The sequence below is a fragment of the Loxodonta africana genome, chromosome X (assembly GCF_030014295.1).
Source record: "Loxodonta africana isolate mLoxAfr1 chromosome X, mLoxAfr1.hap2, whole genome shotgun sequence".
Lineage (NCBI taxonomy): Eukaryota > Metazoa > Chordata > Mammalia > Proboscidea > Elephantidae > Loxodonta > Loxodonta africana.
Window position 1 is genome coordinate 154,281,348 of NC_087369.1, and position 26,589 is coordinate 154,307,936.

Consider the following 26,589-nt stretch of genomic DNA (forward strand, 5'->3'; position numbering starts at 1 on the left):
GAGAATGCCAAGGAAATTAATAATGATGGTACTCAAGTTTTTGAGAATGTATTATAACAAAATATGAGCGTTAAAGAGGCATTTGCAACCTACTGGAAGTCTAAACTAGTTTTAAATGGATATATGGGAAACTCAAGATATATTTACTCCGTGTGGGACTAGAGGTGGGTAGGAATACACAAGTAGCTTGCAACATCAGAGACTGCTACGTGGAAAGGGCATCTTTCAGAAAAGAACAAAATCCAATCAAGGAGAATGGGGAAGCTTATAACGTAAGCAGGTCGTGTGCAAACTGTACTTTAAGCAGACTGAAAAAAGAAAAATTGGTGAAATTCTTTAAAAGCAGTCATAAGTCTTCAAGTTACCTCAAAAGGAGGCAGCTCACTGGAGTAGCAGTGGATCTATTTGGTAATCATGGCACCAAGAACTTGATCAGAGACAAATAATAAATTTTAATGGCCTATTTGTCTAGTAAAGGAAGATACCTTTGTTGTTGTTAGGTGCCGTCAAGTCAGTTCCAACTCATAGCGACCCTATAGGGCAGAGTAGAACTGCCCCACAGGGTTTCCAAGGAGCTGCTGGTGGATTCGAACTGCTGACCATTTGGTTAGTGGCTGAGCTCTTAACCACTACACCACCAGGGTCCAAGGAAGATATTAGGAATGTGCTAACTCTATAATTATCTCTTGAAACTGATGGCTAAGTAAAATGGTGGTAAATGAACAGATATTCTAGGCCTGATTGGCAAATTAAATATAGACAGCTCACCAGAGCTAGATAGAATCCTCCTATATTTTGAAGGTACTCAAAGTAAAATTTTAGATATAAACTAATAAAGCACTTAAGTATAATTTATTAAACTGTCTTTTCGGTGGGGGAGGGAGACTCAATCCTGAGTTTCTACTTGGTCAGTAGTGTATCTTCAATATGAGTTAACGTAAAGATATAAAGATTGTTTCGTCCAAGTGAAATTTTAATTCAAAATTGTATATTACAACATAAAGGATATAGTTTCTGAATCAGAAAAGAATATCAAATGTATAAATCTAAGTCATGCCTGTACATTTGTTAACCTAGAAACCTATGCTTGAGTTCAGGTTTTATCGCAGCAAAGTGTCGACTTCTGTATTCTCACTGTGAGATGAGTTGTGAAAGGAATTGTGACAAAGGAATAATAGCGTCTTATTTCAGCCTTGGACTAGACCAGTACGTGCCGATAGGATCCTGAGTTTTTGTTTCTGTTTTTTTTTTTTTTTCCTTAAGTTTAAATTCTTGAATCTATTGTGTTCTGTGTCGTTTGGATGGTGGTTTGGAAGTATATGGGGAATGATTGAGATGTGTGAGTTGGGGAATAAATTACCACAAACTAGGTGGCTTTAAAACAGATATTTATTCTCTCACAGTTATGGAGGCCAGAAGTCTGAAATCAAGGTGTCAGCACGGTTGGTTCCCTCGGAGGCTCTCAGAGTCCATTCCATACCTGTCTCCTAGCTTCGGGCGATGGTTGCTGGCAATCCTTGGTATTCCTTGGCTTGTAGGTGCATCACTCCAGCCTCTGCCTCTGACTTCTCCCCTATATGCGTCTCTACCTCAAATCTCTCTCTGCCTTTCTCTTATATGAACACCTACCATTGGACTTTGGCACAATACTTAAGTGCTCAGTTGCTAACTGAACAGTAGGCGGTTCGAACCCACCAGCCTCTCTGTGGGAGAAAAATGTGGCAGTCTGCTTTCGTAAAGATTACAGCCTCGGAAACCCTAGGAGGCAGTTCTGCTTTGTCCTACATGGTTGCTGTACATTAGAATCGACTCAGCGGCAGTGGGTTTGGGTTTGGATCATTGGATTTAGGGCCCCCCCAGAAAATCTAGGATGATCTCATCTCGAGATCCTAACTTAATTACCTCTGCAAAGGCCCTTTTCCCAAATAAGGTCACATTCAGAACTTTGTGGGGGTTAGGATTTGGGCATATCTTTTGGGGGGCCACTATTCAACCCACTACACTTAATTTAGCTGTTCTCTCACCATTGCTACCCTTCTATTAAAGTGTAAACTGAATATGACCAGCTGCTGATTCTAAGAAGTGCTTGATCCTTTGGCAGGGAGCTCAGACAACATTTGCTGTATGGGATTGTTTGTGGTAGGAAGATCAGCTAATCCCAGTTAGTGTGAATGATTCAATAGAATATAGACTAGTGGATCATTGAGGATTACAATTGTTCTAACAAAGCACATGCGGCAAGTCAAAGGACTTCTTTTTATGCTTTTAAAAAATGTGTTACTGTCTTATGTGATTTATTTTTCTTCATTTAAAAACATTTGATTCAAAGCACTTGTCTTTTTTTTTTCCCTCTTTATCTCTTTTCCCCCTTAGAATAATATAGCCGATCCAGAAGAACTGTTCACAAAATTAGAGCGCATTGGGAAAGGCTCCTTTGGAGAAGTTTTCAAAGGCATTGATAACCGTACCCAGCAAGTGGTTGCTATTAAAATCATAGACCTAGAGGAAGCCGAAGATGAAATTGAAGACATTCAGCAAGAGATAACTGTTTTGAGTCAGTGTGACAGCTCATACGTAACGAAATACTATGGGTCATATTTAAAGGTAATATGTGTGCTATATTATTTAAGTCATAAGGTATTTTCATTATAAGTTTAACGTATTATTATTTCTTTTGTTTCTTTTTAACTTAATGTTTTTTTTAATTCATTTTTTTTTGAAAGGTAATGTCTTAAATTAAGATTTGGCAGCCTTTGTCCCCCAGGCAGACCCCAGCTCCATTTATAGTGCCAAATAGACTGTTGTTACATTTAGCAGCTGTATCCTGAGTGCATCCCAGTTCTCAGCTGCACCCTTTTTCCACACCTCAACTTTTGGTGGGATGAAGGAGCAGAAATGCAGCTGGACCTTCAGATGTATCCTTTGTCAGGAAAGAGCTATACCCCTGGGCTTTCACACATGACTCTCCATGGTTCTGCCTGTCTCAACCTCAGAACTGATGGAAAACGTAAGCATATCGCTTACTTACTTCATTGAGTTACGGGTGGTTATTTACATACCTGTCTTTCCCGCCAGGTTGTGAGCTCTTTGATGGCGGAGATTTTTGCTTAACCGTTCTTGATTTTTGTATCACTTAGCACAGGACCTGGCACATCTTAAGCTCATGATAAATATTTGCTGAGATGAAATTAAATGGAATAATATCTGCCCCCACCCCCCCCAAAAAAAAATAAGTTGAATTTTTACTGGTTCCAGGATCATGGAGTTAGCAGACACCTAAAGTTCCAGCAGATGGAGATGTTACTGCACAATAGAAAACTCTTTAGTTAGTAAAACCCAAGAGTTCTTGGGTTCCAGAGTTAAAAGTCAGGATTTGTGTCTATTGAAATGTGAAGTATAAATAGCTGAAAAACATCTAGCTTAGGCTAGAGTTTAACTTCTCTTAAAATTAAAATTGTTATCTCTGTGTTGAATTTTTTTTAAAAAACACAGTATTAGTTAGATCTTTGTCTTTCAGGGATTATAAGAAGAAGGTTATTTTTCCCTCCTTTTTTTTTTTTTTGTTTGCTTGTTTGTTTTTTTCTTGTTCAGCTATCCGTAGGCCAAAAGGGATATATATATAACTCATTAAGCTGTTGACATACATAAAAATTAATGCCATCTTTTTAAGCTCTGCAGACCAAATAAACCCTAGGGTAGTTATTGATCTACATCTGTATTAGTTAATCCTGATACAGAAATTCATCATCAGTTACACTGCCTTTTTTTTACTAAAGCCTGATTTATGCCACATTATTATTTACATTATGTTGTTACATGAATTAGATGAATGTGGATTGAATGCAGAGTAGAATGAATCATTAAACAGCCAGTATGTGCCATACAAGGAGCCCTCATGGTGTAGTGGTTAAGCACTTGGCTGCTAACCAAAAGATCGGGGGTTCAAATTCACCAGCCATTCTGTGGAAGAAAGATGAGGCAGTCTGCTTCCGTAAAGATTACAGCCTTGGAAACCCTATGGGGCAGTTCTACTCAGTCCTGTACAGCCGCGGTAAGTTGGAATTGACTGGATGGCAATGGGAAAAAATGTGTCATACACTGTACTAGGTCCTAGAGAAATAAAAATGAGTAACTTACTCTTGCCTTCAAGGAGCTAACTGTCCAGAGGTACACTAAAATGGTGTGAATTTTATGATTAAAGTGTATGCAAGGTATGGTTGGCGCACAAATAAGCAAGTAGTTATTTTTGTCCTTTTCTTCAGGGATAGAGTGAAGAAAAGGCTCCAGGAGGTGATAATGCCGATAATTTCTATCCACTTTCAGCATTTACATCTAAGTGTTAGCTGTTACTATATTTTACTATACATATAATTATTTGGTTCTTTGTGGCATAATTTAGCTTTCATATTCTTTCCTTAAAAGCTAATTTAAGAAATCAGATTCTTTTTTAGAAATTCTATGAGTGATCACTCAGTCTAAATAGTTCTAGGTTCCCCTCCTAATTCCCTTAGCAGGCTTGGTTGTAGGCAGTCCTAGGAATTCGTTGCGGGGAGTGTTTGTGTATGTGTGTGTTTGCGTTTGCTAATTCTGGTTAACTCTTTCTGGATTGGATCCTGGTAATTCCAGACCCACTCTAGAGCAAACCTGAACCCTTGCTATTTTTAGGCAGCTGTAACAGATAAGCTATTTTTGGTGACTGACTTAAAATATTAATTAAGGCCTATTTAAAATCGGCTATCTCATATTTTTTTTATCTCATATTATATTGAAAATGGGTACTGAAATGGTGTTGACTGTGTTTTATTGGTTCCTCATAGCCTTTGTTTATTCACATTCAGTACTCTCATGGACAATGAGTTCTAGCGCTGTTTAAATTTTTTATTCCTAAGATTTCAAGTTTTTTTTTAATTCTTCTCAAAGCCTAATACAGTAGTATACCTGTACTAGTCACCCAGTAAATAGTGTTTAAATACACAAATACCCACCCAGTGCCATCAAGTCGATCCCGACTAAACTTATCTGTTCATTTTATCCAAATCTTGATTGTGGAATGTTCTCAGACCAATCAGTGATATAAAACCATCATTCAAGATGTCTTTTTAAAGGACTACGTTCAATTATTCTCATTTCCTTTGTTATGTTGTTGTTAGATGCTGTCAAGTCGGTTCTGACTCATAGCTACCCTAAGTACAACAGAACAAAACACGGCCCGGTCCTGTACTATCGTCACCATCTTTGCTATGTATGAGCCCGTTGTAGCCGCTGTGTCAATCCATCTCTCTGAGGGTCTTCCTCTTTTGCACTGTCCCTCTACTTTACCAAGCATGATGTCCTTCTCCAGTGACTGGTCCCTTTTGATAACATGTCCACTCTGGCTGTACTTCTTCCAAGACTGCTTTGAAGAACATGTTGCTTCATGATAAAATCATAGAAATTCACAGCTGGAAGATATTATTTGTAGCCTGAATCTGTTTACATTAAAGTAAATTAATGTGTGTGTGTGTATGTGTGTGTGAGTGAGCAAGTAACTTCCTTTCTCGGCTCCTCAGGTTCTTCATCTATAAATGGAGATAATAATTCCTTCCTTTCAAAGGCACTGGGAAACTTAAAAGAGAAAATGTATATAAACACAGTATCTGGCACATAGCAGGCATGCAATATTACAGTGAAACCCCTGAGAGCCAGAACTCAAAGGGACTGCCTTGTTTTTCCGGGTCTTAAAAGTTTCCCACCTTTGATAGGGTGCAGTCTTACCCCTTTCCTTTGCTCTCTATTAGTGGAAAATATTTGAGTTTTCCTCCTCTGACGGGTTTCCACCTTACACAAGTTCTGGCTTTTGCAGGTTGTATGTATCTAGGTATGTAATTTCTATACAGATGTATGTGTGTACACACAGAGACAGAGAAATATCCTTCTACGATTCTAATTGATTTATGATTTTATTTATATTATCTAATCATTCTTTCTAGGCTGACCAACTTCTTGTTTTCCATTTATATTATAGTGTGTCTATTTGGGCTTGCATTTAAAAAAAATTAACATCACATAAAATATAACAGGGTTCTGTTTAGTGCAGTTGACATAACACAAGGCCACATCCTCTTAGTACCATCACGGGAACTGCATTCTTCATTTCAAATGGCATTGGGGGATTTTGGGAGTCCAGTTAACTGAGTCAAATAGGATATGGATTTTTCTCAGGTTGTCCCTATACAGGATATTGTACATAACCAAGACCTCACTGTAAGTGGGAGAAAAAAGTTATTACATTTGAGAGAAAATTGCATGCTCTCTGAAACTGTACGCAGTTGTAGTAATTTCCTTGAGACATGCAAAAATGTAGTAGGTATTCATTTTGACTGAGCTTACTGTATAACTTCATTCTTAAAAACAAGGGTAAAAGCCAAACAAACACATCAATATGACCACAGTGTTTTCCTTTCATTTTAGTTCACTGCAGATTTTCTTGACAGACAAAGTTAGTCTTTATGAAGAGTGCTAAAATAAGCAAGCTCTTCCCTTCTGATCTCATAATATTGGAAGAATCTTTTATAATCTTTAAATATTTTTCTAGTTCAATGTAAATCTTAAAGTGAAGCTCGCTCTCGCGTTGAATAGAATTTGAATCATGCCTTTATTTGCTGCTGAAAATTGCCATTAGATTTCTGTTTTTGTTAAGGAAATATCTTCCCCCTACATACCACAACCACCAGCAATATTTATAAAAATAAAAAAGGAAAGAACTGAATGATTGAAGTAAAATATTCCAGAACAGTTTGTATAGTTTTGTGGCCTTCTCATTATTTTTCTCTGAAATTTTGTGCGTTATGTGTGTGTGTATGCACGCTTACTTCCAGGGTATGATGAATATCTCTGGAATATTCTTTTTTTGTTTTTAATTATTTTGGAACTTACAAAACTTGAGGGAAATGTTTTCTCTCTTTTTAACAATCTTCTTATCTCAAAATAAGAATGCCTTTAAGTTTAATGTAACACACCTCTAGGACACCTCACGTAAGACTAAATTCAACAGGCATTTGTTGAGTGCCTACTATATGTACTCCTCTCATTCTGCATATTAGTTCTGGTCAATCTCATCCCCTCCTATGCTTACAAATTCTAAATTCATGTCTCTGGTTCTAGCCTCTCTCCTCAGTTCCAGACATATATTTCCAACTTGCCTAATACCAAAAAACCAACCAAACCCACTGACATTGAGTCAATTCTGACTCATAGTGAGCGACCCTATAGGACAGAGTAGAACTGCCCCATAGGGTTTCCAAGGAGCACCTGGTGGATTTGAACTGCCAATCTTTTGGTTAGGAGCCATAGCTCTTAAGCACTGCACCACCCAGCACTCCAACTTGCCTAATATAACCCTGTTACCTGTAGGGACATCAAGTGCAATGACCCTAAGATTGGACAGGTAGCATTTGAACTAGGTCTTGAGTATGATTTGGGGGCTGGGATGTGAGGGTGAGGAATGGATAAGGCATTCCAGAGTAGGAGTAAAATGGTTCGGAGGTGATAAAGTATCTGCCATGTTCTGGGCAAAATGATCTCTATTGTTCCTTTCAGTACTGTAAAATTTTACATGTAGGTTTTTGTGGTCAGTGTTATAATTGGTTATTAGATTCCCAGATCAGTGGCCAAAATCTATTTAATTCAACATGTACTTAATATATAGTACGAATAATGCTCTTTCAAACACATATAACAAGCACCTTACATTTTTTTTTCCAGTAGACAAATGAATTCCAAGTTCCCATTTGGAACAAAAGCAGCATTTCTACTCCCTTGGGCCAAGTGTCTGCTTTAGCAGCAAACATTGTGGTTCAAAGGCCTTATCACCATTGGGTGACTCCTGGACATCAGTAATTTGTTAACACTAGGCTCCTATTTCTCCCCAGTTAGCAGTAGGACTCGAGATATTACTTTCTGTCATTATTATTGTTAGCTGCTGAAGAGTCGGCCCCAAACTCATGGTGACCCCATACACAATGGGATTGAACTGTTGAGATCCATAGGATTTTCAGTGACTGATTTTTCAGAAGTAGGTCTCCAGGCCATTCTTCCTAGTCTGTCTAAGCCTGAATGCTCCCTTGAAACCTGTTGAACATCATAGCAACACACAGGCCTCCACTGACAGATGGGTGGTGGCTGTGCTTGAGACTCGTTGGCTGGGAATTGGTCTCTTGCATGGAAGGCAAGAATCCTACCACTGAGCCAGTATTCTGTATTTGGGAATAAAGAACAATTTCCTAATACCCAGCTCCCCCACCCCCACACCCCATGTTGATGAAGGGCTTTAAACTTACTCTTTCAACCCATTGTTCATATAAGTGTGTTCTTATATAAGTGGAGTTTTACCTTCAGGGACGTGTTATGTTTAAATGTGATGGGTATATGATTATAGTTTACAGTCACTTGGCTCTTTTGGAATTGTGAGCCAGTATGTACATATCATCTTAGCCTTTTAAGATATTTAAAAAAAACAAACCAAACATACTTATTGCATTCTCCCGCACTAAAGTCTTTTACCAGAAATCAAAGGTTGAAGTTGTAGTCCCCCAAAAGAATAGAGTCATAGTGTCTAGGTTTTTTTTTTTTTTTTTACTTTGTTTTGTTTGGTTGGTATTTTAATTCAGTCATTGAGACCTGCTGTGGACAAGGAGTCAGTAAGAAGAGCCTCTGTGGATCCAATTTCCTAAAGCAGGGAGGAGCCCTGCCAGCTCACCATTCCCACCTTTCTCACTGTCTTAGTCATCTAGTGCTACTGTAACAGAAATACCACAAGTGGATGGCTTTAACAAAGAGAAGCTTATTCTCACAGTCCAGTAGGCTAGAAATCTGAATTCAGGGCACCAACTCTAGGGGAAGGTTTTCTCTCTCTGTCGGCTCTGGAGAAAGGTCCTCATCATCTGCCTTCCCTTGTGGGAGCATCTCAGCGCAGGAACCTCAAGTCCAAAGGATGTGCTCTGCTCCCAGTGCTGTTTTCTTGGTGGTTTGAGGTTTCCATATCTCTCTGCTCACTTCTCTCTTTTATATCTCAAAAGAGATTGGCTCAAGACACTATCTAATCTGGTAGACCATATCAATATAAAAAAAACTGCCACTAATCCATCTTATTACATCACAGTGATGGAATTTACAACATATTGGCAAATCACATCAGATGATAAAGTGGTAGACAATCATAAAAGGGAATCATGACCTAACCAAGTTGACAGATATTTTAGGGGGACACAATTCAATCTGTGACACCCACTCAGGCCTTGCTTCAGTCCCATGCCTGCATAGCAATCTTCTGAATGTCCAGACCTATGGCCATCCCCCAGTGAGGTTTGCCTCCGCGAGTGGCAGTCAGAAGGAGGCAGCCAGAGAAGCTATCAGGTACCTCTGGTCCCCTCCCTGTTACAGAGGAGTCCTAGTTCTGCTGAACAGCTCACTTGCTGGTTGGTGTCGATGTTAGCTGCCATCAAGTTGGCTCTCAACTCATGGCAACCCCATGTACAACGGGATCAGACTATTGTAATCCATACAGTTTTCACTGGTTGATTTTCAGAAGTAGATCGCCAGGCCTTTCTTCCTAGTTTGTCTTAGTCTGGAAGCTCCACTGAAATCTGTTCAGCGTCATAACAACACAAAAGCTTCCAGCGAGATGGGTAGTGGCAGTGCATGAGGCACATTGGCCAGGAATCATACTCAGGTCTCCTGTATGGAAGACGAGAATTCTACCACTGAGCTACCACTGCCCCCTGACTTGCTAGTAGGAAGCCTTATTCTCAGATTTGGAAGTTGCTTCATTGTCATTTTAATAACTCAGCAGTATATACTGTGTCGTAAAGTCACATTGCAAGCTTTCTATGAATACTTTTTAGTAAGAAACAGACGGATAGTAAGTTTCCATTTTGAATTGGTGCAAAAAGAAAAAAAAGGACTTACACTGTTTTTAACTTGGAAAACAAGTGCTTTCATTCATGCAGAACTGCAAAACAGCTAAATATGTATTATTATTTTAAATGTCAGGTAAAGAAATGGGAATCATTCTGAAGTCATAAGCCAGTGAAGATGAAGTATTAGTAGGCTGTGTGATTTTAATTCTAGCCTCTAGATACAGTATGGAGCCCTGGTGACCGCAGTGGTTAAGAGCTCGGCTGCTAACCAAAAGGTCAGCACTGTGAATCCACCAGCTGCTCCTTGGAAACAGTATAGGGCAGTTCGACTCTGTCCTGTAAGGCCTCTATGAGGCAGAATCGATTCGACAGCAACAGGTTTGAGTTTTTGGAGGCACAGTATAGCACTTGTTAGACACAGACATGTGGCAAAAGAAAAAAATTCTCATGCTCTAAACCGTTGTGAAAAAAGTATAAAGATGCCTCAGATCCCCAGTTCTCAGGTTCTGGATGCCAAATTTCTATACATAAATATAAGCTACATGAACTGCTCTTAGAACTCCCTTTCCCTCCCTACTGTTGTGGGGGACTTATTTCCTCTCTTTCCTACTGTAATCACTGCTGCTAACAAGGATTCTCAGCTCCAGGTGCCATCTTTCTTTCTTGAGTTCAGGCCCGCCTGCTATGGCAGGACAAGGTGGATGTGAAGATTATTGGAGAGAGGGTAGGGGAAACATTGCATCTTTTCTGACACAGTCACCATAGTGTCAACATCAAGAAAGAAGGGAGGGATGTTTTTATCTTAATTTGACTCATCCTGTCCTCTCAGTGCCTGTCCCGAGGCTGATTCTTCAACTCTGTACTCTTACCTAAGCACTCCTCATCACATCACTAGAGTCCATTCTCTGCCTTGATAAATCCCCAGCCCCATGGAGATACTTAGGGATTTTGAATGGAACTTCTGAGGTCTTCCCAGGGATTTTAGGGTTTGTAGGGCTACCAGCAGTAGCATGAGATCAGCCTCCTACAGCTGGGACTGTAAAAGTAAGAAATGTATTCCTGGCATTGCAGTTGAAGCACAACACTGCATGTATTTTTCCCATAGAAACGTTGTGGTATAAATAGTAGTTAGTTTCTCTGGTGCTCTTCATGCTGTACTACAGATACATTTGCATTAAATTCTCTTTTAGGGCGACTACTCCAGGAGCCTAGACATCATTATGGGAAAATACTTTCTTTTTAAAATTCTCAACATCTTACTTAGAAATGAACTTCTGGAACACAGTCCATTCACAACTTGTCGGCTGCCAGTATAGTAAAAGCACACGTAACACTTCCAGTCAACTCCGTGGTCCCACAAGACATTCAGAGAATACTACTCATGAAATGGTATAGGACAATAGAGCTGAAATAAAACAAGGGTTTAATGGTTTATTTCAATTTTTAACTGATAAAACTGAATGGTGTGTGTGTGTGTATACATTTGTTTTGGAATACATATATATGTGTTCTCTGTGAGTTCCATTTCCTCTTGTATAACTCACAGTAAAGTTAATTCTACCTGGAGTTATCATAGTAATCACATACTTTTAAAGCTACACATTCCCTTTTTCTTACCCGTTTATCCCAAAGGGAAAAAAACCCAATATTATTTCTAGGTTCTGTATATAAAAAAAAAAAATGCCCATTAACTATGGCTGGTAAAAATTATGCACTACATTATAACAAATAAAGGCCAATAACTGAAATAAGAAATATATCCAGTGTCCTCAAACTCTAAAATCCTGTAGGAAGTACCCAGAAGCCCCATTCAAAATTTCTGCACATCTCCATTTACCTCCTTATTCTTTAATGTAACTGTCTTTTCAATATCACCATTCGAGGTAATCATTTAAAGATACAGTTTGTTTTTCTGGGTTTTTAAAAAATTGCTAATATTTCAACAGCTCTTCTTTGTTATATTTTTATCATAGGACAAATAATTAGTTTGGGGAACCAAGGTTCAGAAGTTGCTTTTTGGTCATTCTGGGTTCTAAACAATTGATTATAAACAAATATTTTAGTATCAGTGCATTGGTATATCCAATTTTATAACAATATGTTATTTGTTTCAGATTTATAATTAAATTGTTTCATGGCTTTTACAGGGTTCAAAGTTATGGATAATAATGGAATACCTGGGTGGTGGTTCGGCACTGGATCTTGTAAGTATTTTTAAATAATCACACACGCATCCATTCAAACTTTAACTTTTTTCTTTTAATCGAAGTATGCAATGGCTTTAGGGCAAGCTATAGGGTCACTATGAGTTGGAATTGACTCAACAACAAGGGGTGACTGGTCGTTTTAGTTAATATGTTCAAATTAAACTCTCTCTTCAGGACCACTACTCTTATGTAGACCCAGCTGTATTGCAGGATTGAGCATGGTGCTGACATGCCAAGTATGTAAGAAATGCAAGTAGCTTTATAAAATGAAGCCCCTAAATTAGGAGTATGTATGTGACAATTGCTGTCAGTTTAGAGTTTGACTTGGCAAGCTTATCTCTGAATAGACTGTTTCTTCTTAGATTAAAAAAAAAAATGTTTGGTGCAGGTAGCTGTCCCCAAGTGCTGCTTGGCTTCTAAGTAGGCCTACAGACCCAGTGGAGTCCTCTCTGCCCCTCTGTAGGTCATCTGGCAACATGACAGCATCTTTGGTTATCACAAGGACTTAAATGGGCTACTGCCATTTTAGTGAGCAGGGACCAGGATGCTAAACACCCTTCAGTGGGCAGGAAAAGGTCCACCTAACAAAACAGTCACACACAAAATGCCTTTGAGAAACACTGTTTTCCCCTCAAGTTTAGTGTGGACGTATCAATTTTTTTTTCTCTTTAAAATCTTTATTGATGTGACAGCATATCATGTTAGAGATAACTTTGTGTAGTAGAAAGATGACTGTGATGACCTATGGGAGTTCAGGGTTATAAGGCTGGCTCTACTTATGATTACATCTGTATCTAAGAACCAGACACACAAACTCCCTGGTCTTGGTGTCCTATAAAACAAAGAAGTTGTGCCAAGTTATTTCTAAGTTCTCTTCCATCTTTAACATTAGGTGACTTAGAGTTCATTGGCATGCTTCTGCCTTTGAAATTATAGAGAATACTCTAAGAAGAAAGTCTTTAATGATTAAGATCATCAAGTAATATTTTAATTCCTTTTTTTTAAGCAGGGATGAATTTTTCTACTTGAAAGTGATTGATTTTTTTAAAAAAGGTTTTAACCCTGATTGCCAATGACTCAAAGTTTCAAATAGTCCTATGAATAGAAATGACCATTAGAGATTTTCTTCCCATTAGGCAAAACCAAACTTAAACCATTCTAAAGAAATTGTAGTTAACCTTGCTGGAGAGCCTTATCTACTTCTAGGAATTCATCTCGGTTTTAATCAATTTCAAGTTAGGTAATCCTTCCTGGAGTCTAATCTAATTCTTACATCCTAAAGCTCGAGTTTATTTTTTTCTTACTTTCTCCTCTCTAGTGAGAGAACACCACTGCTGTTTATATAATAATCTTTCATGCCTATGAAGTCAGACCTCGTTCTCCTCTTGAAATTAAATGATCTTATTTCTATTTGTCTTGTCACGTAGTCTTATTATACAACAGTTTGTTCATTAACTCCAACGAGAACCCTCTCAATTGTCCCATGATCTCTCTTCCATGTTTTAAATATCAGGAGCTATCTTAGTTATCTAGTGCTGCTATAACAAAAATGCCACAGATGGGTGGCTTTAACAAACAGAATTTATTTTCTCACAGTTTAGGAGACTGTAAGTCTGAATTCAGGGTGCCAGCTCTAGGGGAAGGCTTTCTCTCTCTGTCGGCTCTGGAAGAAGGTCCTTGCCTCTTCTGAGCTTCTGCTCCTGGGCTGTCTTCTTGTGGATTGACACCTGTCTTCACTCATCTCTCTCTCTCTCTCTGATTACTCATTTAACCTCTTTTTATATCTCTAAAGAGATTGACTCAAGATACACATTACACTAATCCTGTCTCATTAACATAACGAAGACTACCCATTCCCAAGTGGGCTTGTAACCACAGGTATAGAGGTTAGGACTTACAACACATATATGGGGGGGCATAATTCAATCCTTAATAAGAGACCTTTCCAAATATATCACAGTTACTTCCTCTGGTCCCCCAACATGCTCTCGACATCTCTCACCATTTTGTAGACATTTGCAAAACTAGTCCACTTCGTTCCTCAGGATCACTGATGACAATGTTAAGCATTGCACACTGGCCCAACCTTAACTAACACAACCTATATCCTCCAATAGTGGTTTGGTCAGTTTTATGAAATCTGCCTGTAAAATGATTGTGCATTCTTCATCTCATAGCGCCATTCTGATCTGTGCCTAGTAAAATACCAATTAGTATAAATTTAACCGATTTACAATGTTGTTAGAACTGTATTTGCCAAGAATCAAGAAACCTAGGTACTAGTCTTGGTTTTGCCACTCACTTCCTGACTAATATTTGGCAAGCCATTTAACCTCTTTGTGCCTTAGTTTTCTCAAATGTAAAATGAAGAAATAGGATTTGTACTCTCCCTAGTTTTGTTTTTCTAGCTCTAAAATTCAATAATATTGCAACTTAATTATAAACCTCACTTAACTGTAGTTTATAGACAGTAAAGCAAAGGACGAGAAAATGTGCCATTCCTTCTCTATGTATAGCCCTCTACAAAAGAATGCTATCATTTAGGGAGCCTAAGAAAGGATTTGGAAACCCTGGTGGTGTAGTGGTTAAGTGCTATGCCTGCTAACTAAAGGGTCAGCAGTTCAAACCCACCAGGTGCTCCTTGGAAACTCTATGGGGCAGTTCTACTCTGTCCTATAGGGTCGCTATGAGTTTGAATTGACCTGACGGCAATGGATTTTTTAAGAAAAGATTAGACTTAGTGGAGGGCCCTGCGACTGGAAATAAGAGAAAACAAGAAGGATGTTGAACAGAGTGTTTATGACCTTAAGCTGGTATCCAACTAATGGAATTACATGAGATTATGAACTTGTAACTTATGTCTATTATACAGTCTGTATGTCAAGATTGGGTGTGTTATTTTATTGAATTTTTTATACTCCATTTCTTTCCAAAAAGAATTGCAGTAACTTTCAAAAAAACACATATAATAAGGTGAATGGAATTAAACATGAGCACCAAGAAAAAAATGTTGGAAACAATATGCTAACATAAGAGAAGGCATGGCATAGTGTAACATAACCACGTGGCTGGAAGTTAAAGGAGTATGGGGAAAATGCACAGACCCACAAGTGTACAATCTTTGGATGAGCTTATCCTCAGTTGACAACAGCAGTAAATTACACAAGGCTAGGACACTGGCTGTGTACCTGTTAGGGACATGGCAAGGTCTTCAGTCATTGAAGAGAAGTTCAATTAGGCACTCCAAGGTTGCATTGGAAATAAAAAACAAAGCTCTGTTTCATCTCCTCTACCTTCCTTCTCATCTCAACTCCCTATTTTTTCCTTTTCTAATCATTACTATCATGTCTAAGGAAACATTCTGATCATAGGTTTGGGACAGTCTTCTGGCTAACAGATAATGAACCAGATAAAACCACCAGCTCCACCACCCAATGTCCATTTCCCTGCCACAGTTTCTTCTTTCATCCTCCAGCCTCTAGCACCCAGTTAATTGAGATTTTACTTTTACAGCATTTTAACCTGACCCTAAATATAGCAGATAAGCTAATGTGTCTTTAACTTTAACCTAGCCTAACCAGTTACCATTTAATCAACTCTGACTTATGGTGACCGACCCCATGTGTGTCAGAGTAGAACTGTGCACCAAAGGGTTTTCAATGGCTGATTTTTCTGAAGTAGATCAGCAGGTCTTTCTTCCAAAACATCTCTGGGTAGACCTGATCCTCCAACCTTTTCTTTAGCAGCTAAGTGTGTAAACAGTTTGCCCCAGTTTTTGTTTGCTTTTACTTAATTTTTTTTTTAATTCTGTGTCAGGTGGTACATTGACTCATCCAGGTCACTTTTAGAAGTCCTTCAGAAATGATAGCCACATGGACCTTGGTCAATTTCTTAAGTTGTTGTTAGTTGCCACTGAGTTGATTCCAATTCATAGTCGCCTCATGTGTGACAGAGTAGAACTGTGCTCTATAGGCTATGACCCTTCCAAAGCAGATTGCCAGGCATGTCTTCTGAGGTACCTCTGGGTGGGTTCGAACTGCCAACACTTTGGCTAGTAGAACAGCAAGTGTATATATATGTATATGTATATGCATATGCATATGTATATGTATATGTATATGTATATGCATATGCATATGCATATGTATATATAAACTTACTGCCGTCGAGTCAATTCCAACTCATAGCGACCCTACAGGACAGAGTAGAACTGCCTGATAGAGTTTCCAAGGAGCACCCGGTGGATTCAAACTGCCAACCTCTTGGTTAGCAGCCATAGCGCTTAACCACTACGCCACCAGGGTCCAGCCACCATTTTATGATCAGTGATACTGAGTACCAATCTTAAATAGTATAACATTTGTCCTTTAACTATTTGGTAGCACTTGAGTATTTCATTGCTACTAATCATTAAAATAATGTGCCATTTTCACCTTTTAGAATGACTTTAATCACAACTGTTTAAATAGAAACATTTGCGGGTGGAAGTGGGTAGATTTGAAAGTAAATAGATAATATTACCTAGGAAAGGGACCTATTGAACTACAGAAGTCTCTGGAGTATACTATATACACAGCCCACAGTTAATACTAAATGGTGAGGCCAAAATATGGGTTCTATTTTAAGCTGTTAAATTTCCACATGAGAGTGTCCTTTATTCAGCATAAATATGGCATTCATGTAAGATGAAATGCACAAGGTGCCAAAGAGCTGTGAATCCCTCCCAGTGTGTGGCAGAGCCGGCCTAGCATTTGATTTTCACTACGTCTTCCCTCCTACCGGCAAACAGAACTCTCCCTCAGCTCTGACTAGATTCCCACCCTTTCCTGTAATAATATTGTACAGTCCAGTGTTTGTGTTTTATGAGGTACCAGAATTTTAAAAGAACCATGTATTTTCAAGAGAGATTTTCAGATATTCCATTACAAATTCTCCTGAAACCTAATCATTGCTTTCCTTGTATTCCAGTTGGAACGATTGGCTTTGGTGCAGGGATGGGGAAAGAAAGAGAAATGTGTTACATGTATTTGAAAAACCTTATCCCTCCACGGTTTGATCTTTTTTTTTTTCCTCTTTTTTTTTTTTGTCAACAATGAAAGTCTGAACAGTGTAATTATTATATTCCTGGCTAAACTTTAAATTTGAGTCTCCAAAAGGTTCTGTGCTTTGCCATATTATTGAAAGATGTAAATGCTGAGAATTGTGCTACAGCTGATTCATATGATCAAGTTGGGTTGCTGCAAAATGTTACGTACTGTCTGATCTAAGCATCAGTTTAGTGTAAATATTTCATAACTTTTTTTTACAGAAAATGCCAAAATTGAAGTAGTTGGTTTCCTTTTTTCCCGTCTGAAAACAAAAAGAAAAGCATAGCTTGTTCTGTCATCCTTTAAGCATGTTTGTTGACTCTTTCATGTAAAATTTATATTCAGGAACCTCAGAATTTGAAGCTAGCTTTTTGTTTTTATAGGTAAAAGTGCTTATATTTTCTGTCAAGATTAAATGTAATCATTTAAAAACCTATTCAGCCCTTGGCTTAACTCTTTTGCTCTCTTCCTCCACAATTTAGACATTTTTTCCTCATTTGTTTAATAAACAGAACTACTTCATATATTTAAGTGATTCCATTATTCAAAGATAATATCAATTTTGAATTGTATTTTTTCCACACTTTTATGTACCTGTGTGTGTGTGTGTTTTTCCCCCAAGCTGCGAGCTGGTCCGTTTGATGAGTTCCAGATTGCTACCATGCTAAAGGAAATTTTGAAAGGTCTGGACTATCTGCATTCCGAAAAGAAAATTCACCGGGACATAAAAGGTATACAAAAGTCTTATATGAACCAGAGAAAAATAGATGCATTCTGAGGAAGCTGAGTTTTACCATTCCTTTTGTTCCTCCTAGCTGCCAATGTCTTGCTCTCAGAACAAGGAGATGTTAAACTTGCTGACTTTGGAGTTGCTGGCCAGCTGACAGATACACAAATTAAAAGAAATACCTTTGTAGGAACTCCATTTTGGATGGCTCCTGAAGTTATTCAGCAGTCGGCTTATGACTCAAAAGTAAGGGGTTACCAGAGCAAACTGTTTTGTTTGTAATAATAATATTTAAGTGCTGCACTATCCTATTTAATAAACTGCCTTGGTTTTCATTTCTTTTCAAGCGTCAAACTCTGCTGCTTAAATTTCCTTGATGCTAGTAACATTTGAGGTCTATTCCCTTCAATGGCTTTCCATCCCACTTAGAATAAAATCCAAGGTATCCTTACTATGATATATAAGGCTGTCCATGATTGGGCCCTTAGCTACCTCTCCAGCCTCATCTTTTACCACTCTCCTCTGAACTCTGTCAGCTCCGGCCACAGTGGCTTCGTTGTTGTTCCTCAAGCATACCAAGTACACTCCGGCCTCAGGACCTTTGCACTTGCTCTTTCGTCTGTTTTGAATAACCTTCCTTGCAATATGGTCTCTATTTAAATATTACCCAAAGAGAAAAGCTCTCCTGGCCATCCTGTATAAATATGCAATGCCTTAGCCCCGTTAGTCATTGTTCTCTTGCCCTGCTTTATTATTTTCTTCATAGAATTTAGCACCCATCTGTCATTGTATTATTGATTTATTTATCTGTCCCCCCTACTAGAATGCAAGCCCCTTGAGAGGAGGGATTTTTGTCTGTCTTATTCACAGCTTGAATCCTTACTGCCTAGGATGATGCCTGGCACATAGTAAGGAATTCAATAATTGTCTTTATTTTTCAGTAAATGAAGTCTATTAGTCAAAATGTATTAACACCACATTTCTTGAGACACATTGATACTGTATGACCATTCAATTCCACAGGCTGTTTGTTTGAACAGTGTGTTGCAGTGGAGTCTTGAGATGATATTTCTTTTCTTTCTCTTACCTTAGGCTGACATTTGGTCATTGGGAATTACTGCTATTGAACTAGCCAAAGGAGAGCCACCTAACTCCGACATGCATCCAATGAGAGTTCTGTTTCTTATTCCAAAGAACAATCCTCCAACTCTTGTTGGAGACTTTACTAAATCCTTTAAGGAGTTCATTGATGCTTGCTTGAACAAAGATCCATCATTTGTGAGTATATATTGCTATTACTACTATTTGTTTTCTGTTAATAGATCTACATACAGCGAAGGTGGCTTTCCCTACAGTGGGGGGTACAATGCATGTGAAAATTGTCAACGGTCCATCCAGGAACCTGGTTCTTCCTTCTGTATTGCTAATTCTATTCAATTCTTAACCAGACCCGTAGTTCCTTTTCTCCTTCACCTGCACCTTTTTCTTGGTCCCCACCTTCCTCTTTATTTTATTGATCATTTCCTATTTCAAGGGGAAAGAAGTTTAAGAAGAATAACTTATCTTAGATGATGTCCATTTTTAAAGTATATGTGTAAATCTTCACAATGTTTTTTATTAGACTATATTTTTGTTTTTCATGAGAAGTTGTTTAACTACTTTTCTTTAATGTTTAGAAATTCCAGCATGAAGTCATATAATTTTTCTAAAGTGTAGGGGGTTCCTCTCATTTTTTTTTTGATGAATTTGAGTACAGTTGTTTCACTTTTTAAAAAGAAAGTTGCCTAAAAATAAATAAATAAATAATGTTGCCTTATGGCTTCTGGAGACTAGAAATATACAAGAATTGTCTAAGCTTGATATAACTATTTTTTAAGTTCATAATGAACATTCTGTTATTAATAAAATACTGGGGGGATATACCCTACAGAATTGGTATTTTGTATTGATGCTTGATGGAGAACCATTGTGTAGATTTCATCAGTTTTTCAATTTACAATAAATGTAATCAAAGTATCTTAAAGCTCTATTTTGAAATGTTTTTAAATTTTTACTTTACTGTATAATCCTGCCATGTGTTTCTCTGATTTTGAGAAGACCCTGCCTGCTGATTTGCTGATAGGGAGACCGTGTCTTGCCTATTGGGCTTAACAGATGGGTACCAAAGTAGTGGATTTAATTTGGTTGTTTGAACCACTTTAAAACTAGAATCAGCTATTATGCTACAGTATTTTAGTTGTCCTCATGACCACACCTTTCAGCTCAATAATTTAAATGATTTCTTACCACCCCTTGCAATCATCAAGAGCCTAGCAACATTCATATACTCTTTTTTTCCTTAGCGTCCTACTGCTAAAGAACTTCTGAAACACAAATTCATTGTAAAAAATTCAAAGAAGACTTCTTATTTGACTGAACTGATAGATCGATTTAAGAGATGGAAAGCAGAAGGACACAGTGATGATGAATCGGATTCTGAGGGCTCGGATTCGTATGTTCAAATTATTTAGTTTTTATGTAGGCAGCTCATGTTAATATTGCTTACCTTTAGCTATTATCCAGTATGCTTGCTCTAGCATAAAATATAAACCCTATTCTAAGGTTTTGCCTAAGTGACTATGAATATCTTTTAAAATCAGAGTTTGTGGAGTACAATGAATTTGGAAGCATGTTTTTTCTTGGAAGTGAATAGCTCTGGTTTTAAGTGGTCTTGGTGTAACCCCTAGTGGATACTTGAGTATATTACAAAATTTGGGAACAGGATTAGATTAAAGAAGCTATTTCAGTTTGCTCAAAGTAATAATGGGCAATGTCTTCTCATACTTTTGTGGCATCCGGCACAATTCCTCTGCAGAAGTGACCTCCAGGTCTTTTCCTACCTCTTGGCCACATACCAAATCATCACCAGATTGGTACATTTAAATATTCTTTTGTATATGATCTTTACTCCCACAAAAATAAGTTAGTGTTTTGTAATTGCAGCATTTACATTAACAGTTCAGCGTCTAAGACCTTAACTTAATTTAGACTAAGAAAGTCTGTAGGCTACACCAGAATTTACTCCTCCAAAGGCAACACCAAATTTCTTTAGATAATATTCTCAGATTCCTGCATCAGTACGAAATTGTCAGACTCAAAATACTTGAAGGCAGGAAGTGCAAACAAGCCTGTACACCAATGTTCATTGCAGAACTATTCACAATAACAAAAGGTAGAAACAACCAAAATGTCTGTCAACACATGAATGGATAAACAAAATGTGGTGTATGCATACAATGGAATATTATTCAGCCATAAAGAGAAATGAAGTCCAGGTGCATGCCACAGCATGGATGAACCTTGAAAACATCATGCTGAGTGAAATAAGTCAGTCACAAAGGAACAAATACTATATGATCTCACTTATTTGAAATAGGCAAATATATTGAAACCAAAGCTTATTAGTGGTTACCAGGGGTGGGAAGGAGACGAAAAAGGGGGGTTACTATTTAGGGGCACAGACATTCTGTTAATGGCGACAAAATAAGTTGGAAAAGGATGGTAATAATGGTTGTACAACATGAAGAGTGTAATCAATATCACTGAATTATACACATAAAAAAGTGTTGAATTAGCAAATATATGTACCACACTTTTTAAAAAATTACCCAGATTTTGAAGGGGATAAAAAAAATACCAGAGCATTTTTATACCCTGTTCCAGTGGTGGCTGGCCTTTGCCACCCATGAGAGTCACCCATGGAGCTATGAAAAAAAATCGCAAGCCCCACTACTGGAGATGCTGATTCAGTCAGCTGGAGGAGGTCAGGGAAGAGGTCAGGGAGCAAGCATCTATATGTTAAGAGGTCACCACAGGTGATTCTGATGTACACTTAGAGTTGAGAACCGCTGCTACCCCTTACTAAAAGTAATATCTACCTGAAACTGAGACCTGGTGCTTTTACTGTACTGTGCTTTTTTTTAAGCAGCAGGTCAATTATCTCTTCAGCTTCTGGCTGTGGTGATTTGGTATTTTCATCAAGATGAATTATTTACCAACTTATCAAGGTATCTTTGGCAATCTGTTTAGGGAATCCACCAGCAGGGAAAGCAATACTCATCCTGAATGGAGCTTTACTACGGTGCGGAAGAAGCCTGATCCAAAGAAACTACAGAATGGGGCGGTAAGTACATGGAGATGACCGCTGCCTCTTGAGAGACTTTCTCAAGCTCTGTAGTGAGATTATGATGGCCAAAAATGTTAGCATTTAATACTCCTAAATGCCTGTCTATGTCACTGTGGTGGATACTATGCTTCATTTGTGCTTAGTTTTGAGCTAATTAAGAAAAGGTAATAGAAGTCATTTTAAGTGGCCATTGGTACCTTTTTCTCTGAAGTTCACGTAGAGATACATAAACACAGTGGATTTACTGCTCTCTGTTGAAGCCCTGGTGGCACAGTAATTAGGAGCTCAGCTGCTAACCAAAAGGTCAGCAGTTCGAATCCATCAGCCGCTCCTTGGAAACCCTGTGGGGCAGTTCTACTCTGTCCTATAGGGTTACTATGAGTCAGAATTGACTCAACAGCAACGGGTTTGGTCAGTTTTGGTATTGTAATCATGAGGCATTGGTGGTTCAGTGGAAGAATTCTCATCTTCCGTGTGGGGGACTGGGGTTCAATTCCTGATCAGTGCACCTCTTGCACAGCCACCACCCATCTGTCAGTGGAAACTGAGTGTTGCTATGATGCTGAACAGATTTCAGCGGAGCTTCCAGACTAAGATGGACTAGGAAGAAAGGCCTGGCCATCTACTTCTAAAAATCAGCCAATGAAAATTTTATGGGGATGATACAGGGCTGGGCAGCATTTTGTTCCTTTGTGCATGGGGTTGTCATGACTTGACAGCAGCTAACAACAACAACAACATTGTAATCCTAGAGGTGACAGACTATCTGGTTATGGGTGGGAATTAGTGATGAGAAGAAGCATTGGGACTTGTGTTTTACCAGCTCATTTGGGGGAATGGAGGGAATTAAATTAGTGTACATTTGGTATAAAAGAACTAAGAAAAACCTGAATGACTATTTTCTTTTTCATGTGCATAATCTATATTATTTATTCAAAGGAGCAAGATTTTGTGCAAACCCTGAGCTGTTTGTCTATGTTAATCACACCTGTGTTTGCTGAGGTAAGTGCAGGTTTATTAGCTTTGGACATTTATATTAAGTAGTATAGTATTTTGAATGTTATGGCTATTGATCTTTTTCAGCTTAAACAGCAGGATGAAAACAATGCTAGCAGGAATCAGGCTATTGAAGAACTCGAGAAAAGTATTGCAGTGGCGGAAGCTGCCTGTCCCGGCATCACAGATAAAATGGTGAAGAAACTAATTGAAAAATTTCAAAAGTAAGCTTAAGATGTCATTTAAAAAATTTTCTTGACATTTTCTGTTGAATGTTAATTTATGATGGAATTGCCTTGATTCAATCATTTATTTATTGTTTTGAACAAAGCCACTTTTTATTAATAGTATGCTTGAAAGCTGTTTTGTTACCCATCTTAAACGTTAGTTTTTGTAATTAATATCTTCAGGCATTTCAGGGTAGTTTTCCACTGAACGAAAAGGCCTGTTTATTTTCCTTTTCCCTGCTAGCTGGGAGCATAGACAAAAGGCGATTGAGCATATTCTTATTTGCACCCTTGTAAATACCATCTAGGAATATCCTTACTTGGGCCCTTGTAAGCACCACCTAGGAATGCTTTCTTTCTTGCCACTACCCTCGTCATTTGAAGAAACACCACTATTCACATAGCTTCCAGTGCTAAAGATCCCAAGTTCGACTCCCGTATGAAAAGTTAAGGAAAGAATTTTAGCTGGAGGAATCCATTGCAGACTATATAGAAGGCCTTTATGTTTGAATTCAGTTTCTATATTGCCTCTTGGAACTATTAGATAGTTTAACCTTGTTCACATTCAAAAAAGTTATTTTTAATTAAAAAATTATTTTTAAACAAGACTTTTTATGCATATGCGCACGTACGTATAACTCCTTAGCTCAAGCTAACTATTATAAAGTGATACTAATTTTAGCCTTAACCCCATTGTATCTCTTTTTGCATTTCTCTATATTTGTGATGTCACTGGGATCAAGTTGAAACAACCTATATAGCCTGTAAAAGCACGTACTTTCACAGATCTTTCTATCTGATAGATCCTACCTGTACTTATAAACGAAAGCCCCTCTTAAAATCCCTTTGATTTTAATGGAAAACGCCTCTGTTTTCCAGTTGTAAACAAATCATTTGGAAGTTGCCAGATCAGACTCAGAAGGGATTTTTGAAACTTGTTTATATTTTAACATCTACATGATAAGAGTCAATAGAATATATCCAGTTTGTCGAGTCAGTTCCTTCTTTGCAGAGTTCATACAGATGAGAAATATGAACATGCATACTATTACATTGATTTAAATTTTTTCATTAATTTTATAGGTGTTCGGCAGATGAATCCCCCTAAGAAACAGCTTGTTTTTGGCTGGTGTTTCGTACGGGCCCAGAGAAACCCACCAAAGCGACTTCAAGCTTAACAGTGCTTAACTCCTGAGCTCCATGTGCCTTTTGGATCTTTGTAACATATTGGTGATTGAAGATTTAGAACAACCTATTCAACTATTTTGGGATGGTGTCTATCATTTTATATTTTGGAGAGATTTTTTTGTAAGGAGGAACTTTTAATACTATAGTTTCATCTGTACTCTAGTGAACGTTGAGATCCAGTTTTGCTTTTAGGTATCATTATTACTTAAGTTACTAGAATGAATACCTTTCATGTTTTGACCTTTAGTTAACTGTACACTCACAAAACATACAGGTCTTTCAAAGTCATCCAAAATTCAACTTTTGGAAATTACCGAGCATCAAAAAGCTTTTTTTTGTTTTTTACACAATCGTATACTAAAAACTACTGTTGGTGGGGAGGTGGAAATAAATCGTATCTTCTTAAAACAGAAGGTTTCAATAAGCCCCTGGAAATGAAAGCTGGAAAAGTATTGATTCTTCTACCAAGTTGGTATGATGTTCCAGGCAGCTCAATGATTATCACATTTGAGAGCCCTGTATTTGAGGCATTTGCAGACAACATGTAGCAAGAGAGAGAGCCTAAAAAAGCTGATATGAATATAACTTACACCAGCATATTTTTTACCATAAATTGTTCTATGAACTATTTATACATTTTTGTTTTTCATACTTAACAATACATAAGCATCATTTATTCATTTTTGAAAGGGTATTTAAATGAGCATTTTCTAGTTCATATGAAAACCATAGTAAGTATGGAATGATTTCTGTCTATTCAAAGGTAAGTTAGACTGTACAGTTAATTTTCAGTTCTATTTATGATACTGTTAAGTGGGTAATACCTTTTTCTTCTAAACTCAGTATATATATTATGCCTAAGTTTTGAATTAGGGCTATATTTCTGCAGTTGTAGAATTATTAATATTAACTAGTTTTAATACTTAATGTTTTAATGTTTGGATCTGCACAATTTAGTTTTTGCACAAAAGTCTTTTTTTATCTGAATCATTGCCAATTATTAGAATGAAGATGTTCTTCGAGTAAAGAATATAGTTTTTTGCCCAAGTGGCCATTACCTTCTCTTTCTTTAAAATAATGCAAAACACTTGCGAAAGATGTTGTGATGTCTATGCCAATAAAATGATTTTCATTGGTGCCTATACTGTAACAATCATTTTAAATGCATTGTATTTTGAAGTAAACGGTTCCGTTAAAATTTTCACCTGCTATGTAACTGAAAGTCAGTTGCGATTTATAATCTGTGGTGATCTGGAAATAATTTTGCAATTCGTATGGTGAATTAAATGAATATTTTTGTAAAAGTAAAAGCAACAAATTTATAAATCGATTGTTTGAAACTTTAGGCTACAACTGCATCACAGGGACAAATTGTGTGGCTCATTGCCCATTATAGCTATTAATCCTGTAAACTGTTTCTAGGTAAAGCGTATTCCACTGTTTTGGGGGTTTTCAAAATAAATATTTAAATTTCATGGTTCTCAATGTTTGTTTTCTTGAGGGGGAGTGCGGTGTGGTATTTAAATTGTTTCCTTTTTTATTTTCTCCTTTGCCCTTTAATTTATTGTTGGAACATTCAGTTGAAAACTGGAAGATATTCTTCACATTATATTAAGCATTGTTTATAACTAAAGTGAACATCTGCCCCAATTTCACCCTCCTGTCCTGGCAAAATTAGTAATAGAGTCCTCTTTCACTCAAAAATATCCTGGGTTGGACAATAAATTATATGGTCATCCTAATTAGAGCTTTATTAGGATATCATATACAGATCTGAGCCCTATAGTTCACTGTAGAATATATAAACTAGCAAAGATTTCCAGAAATTGAGATGAGAAATAGCATATAGAATAAAGGAATTTGAGTTTTTCCTGGGGAAACGGTTGAAGGTGAACTTAATGTGATACTAGATATGAGGGCAGGAGCAAAAAAGAAAGCACTAGAATGTGGGAAAAGAATGGAATGAGGTACATTAAAGGGAATTTTCAGATGTAAGGACTAGGAGAGTAAGGAAATTATTTCATCCATCTTTTCACCATTAAGTTATATATAAAAATAACTTGCCTATATAATTGCATCATTTCTTTGAAGTTAGT

The 26,589-nt window shown here is 37.6% G+C and overlaps 1 protein-coding gene across 1 annotated transcript; it reads left to right on the forward strand.

The window, feature by feature from the left end:
• The first annotated feature begins 2,494 nt into the window (after positions 1-2,494).
• Positions 2,495-25,968, forward strand: STK26 (serine/threonine kinase 26). Its single transcript, XM_010600416.3, has 10 exons — positions 2,495-2,604; positions 12,044-12,100; positions 17,813-17,921; positions 18,006-18,163; positions 19,010-19,195; positions 20,260-20,408; positions 21,986-22,079; positions 23,022-23,084; positions 23,166-23,302; positions 24,389-25,968. Exons 2-10 carry the CDS (start codon positions 12,065-12,067, stop codon positions 24,411-24,413), a joined length of 957 nt encoding a protein of 318 aa, XP_010598718.2. The 5' UTR covers positions 2,495-2,604; positions 12,044-12,064; the 3' UTR covers positions 24,414-25,968.
• The last annotated feature ends 621 nt before the right edge of the window (positions 25,969-26,589 follow it).

Excerpts from the sequence above, each read along its gene's own strand:
- STK26 (XM_010600416.3), top strand. The coding sequence starts at position 12,065 with ATGGAATACCTGGGTGGTGGTTCGGCACTGGATCTT. Across the intron at positions 18,164-19,009 it reads AGTCGGCTTATGACTCAAAA|GCTGACATTTGGTCATTGGG; the intron begins GTAAGGGGTTAC and ends CTCTTACCTTAG. Across the intron at positions 23,085-23,165 it reads TCACACCTGTGTTTGCTGAG|CTTAAACAGCAGGATGAAAA; the intron begins GTAAGTGCAGGT and ends GATCTTTTTCAG.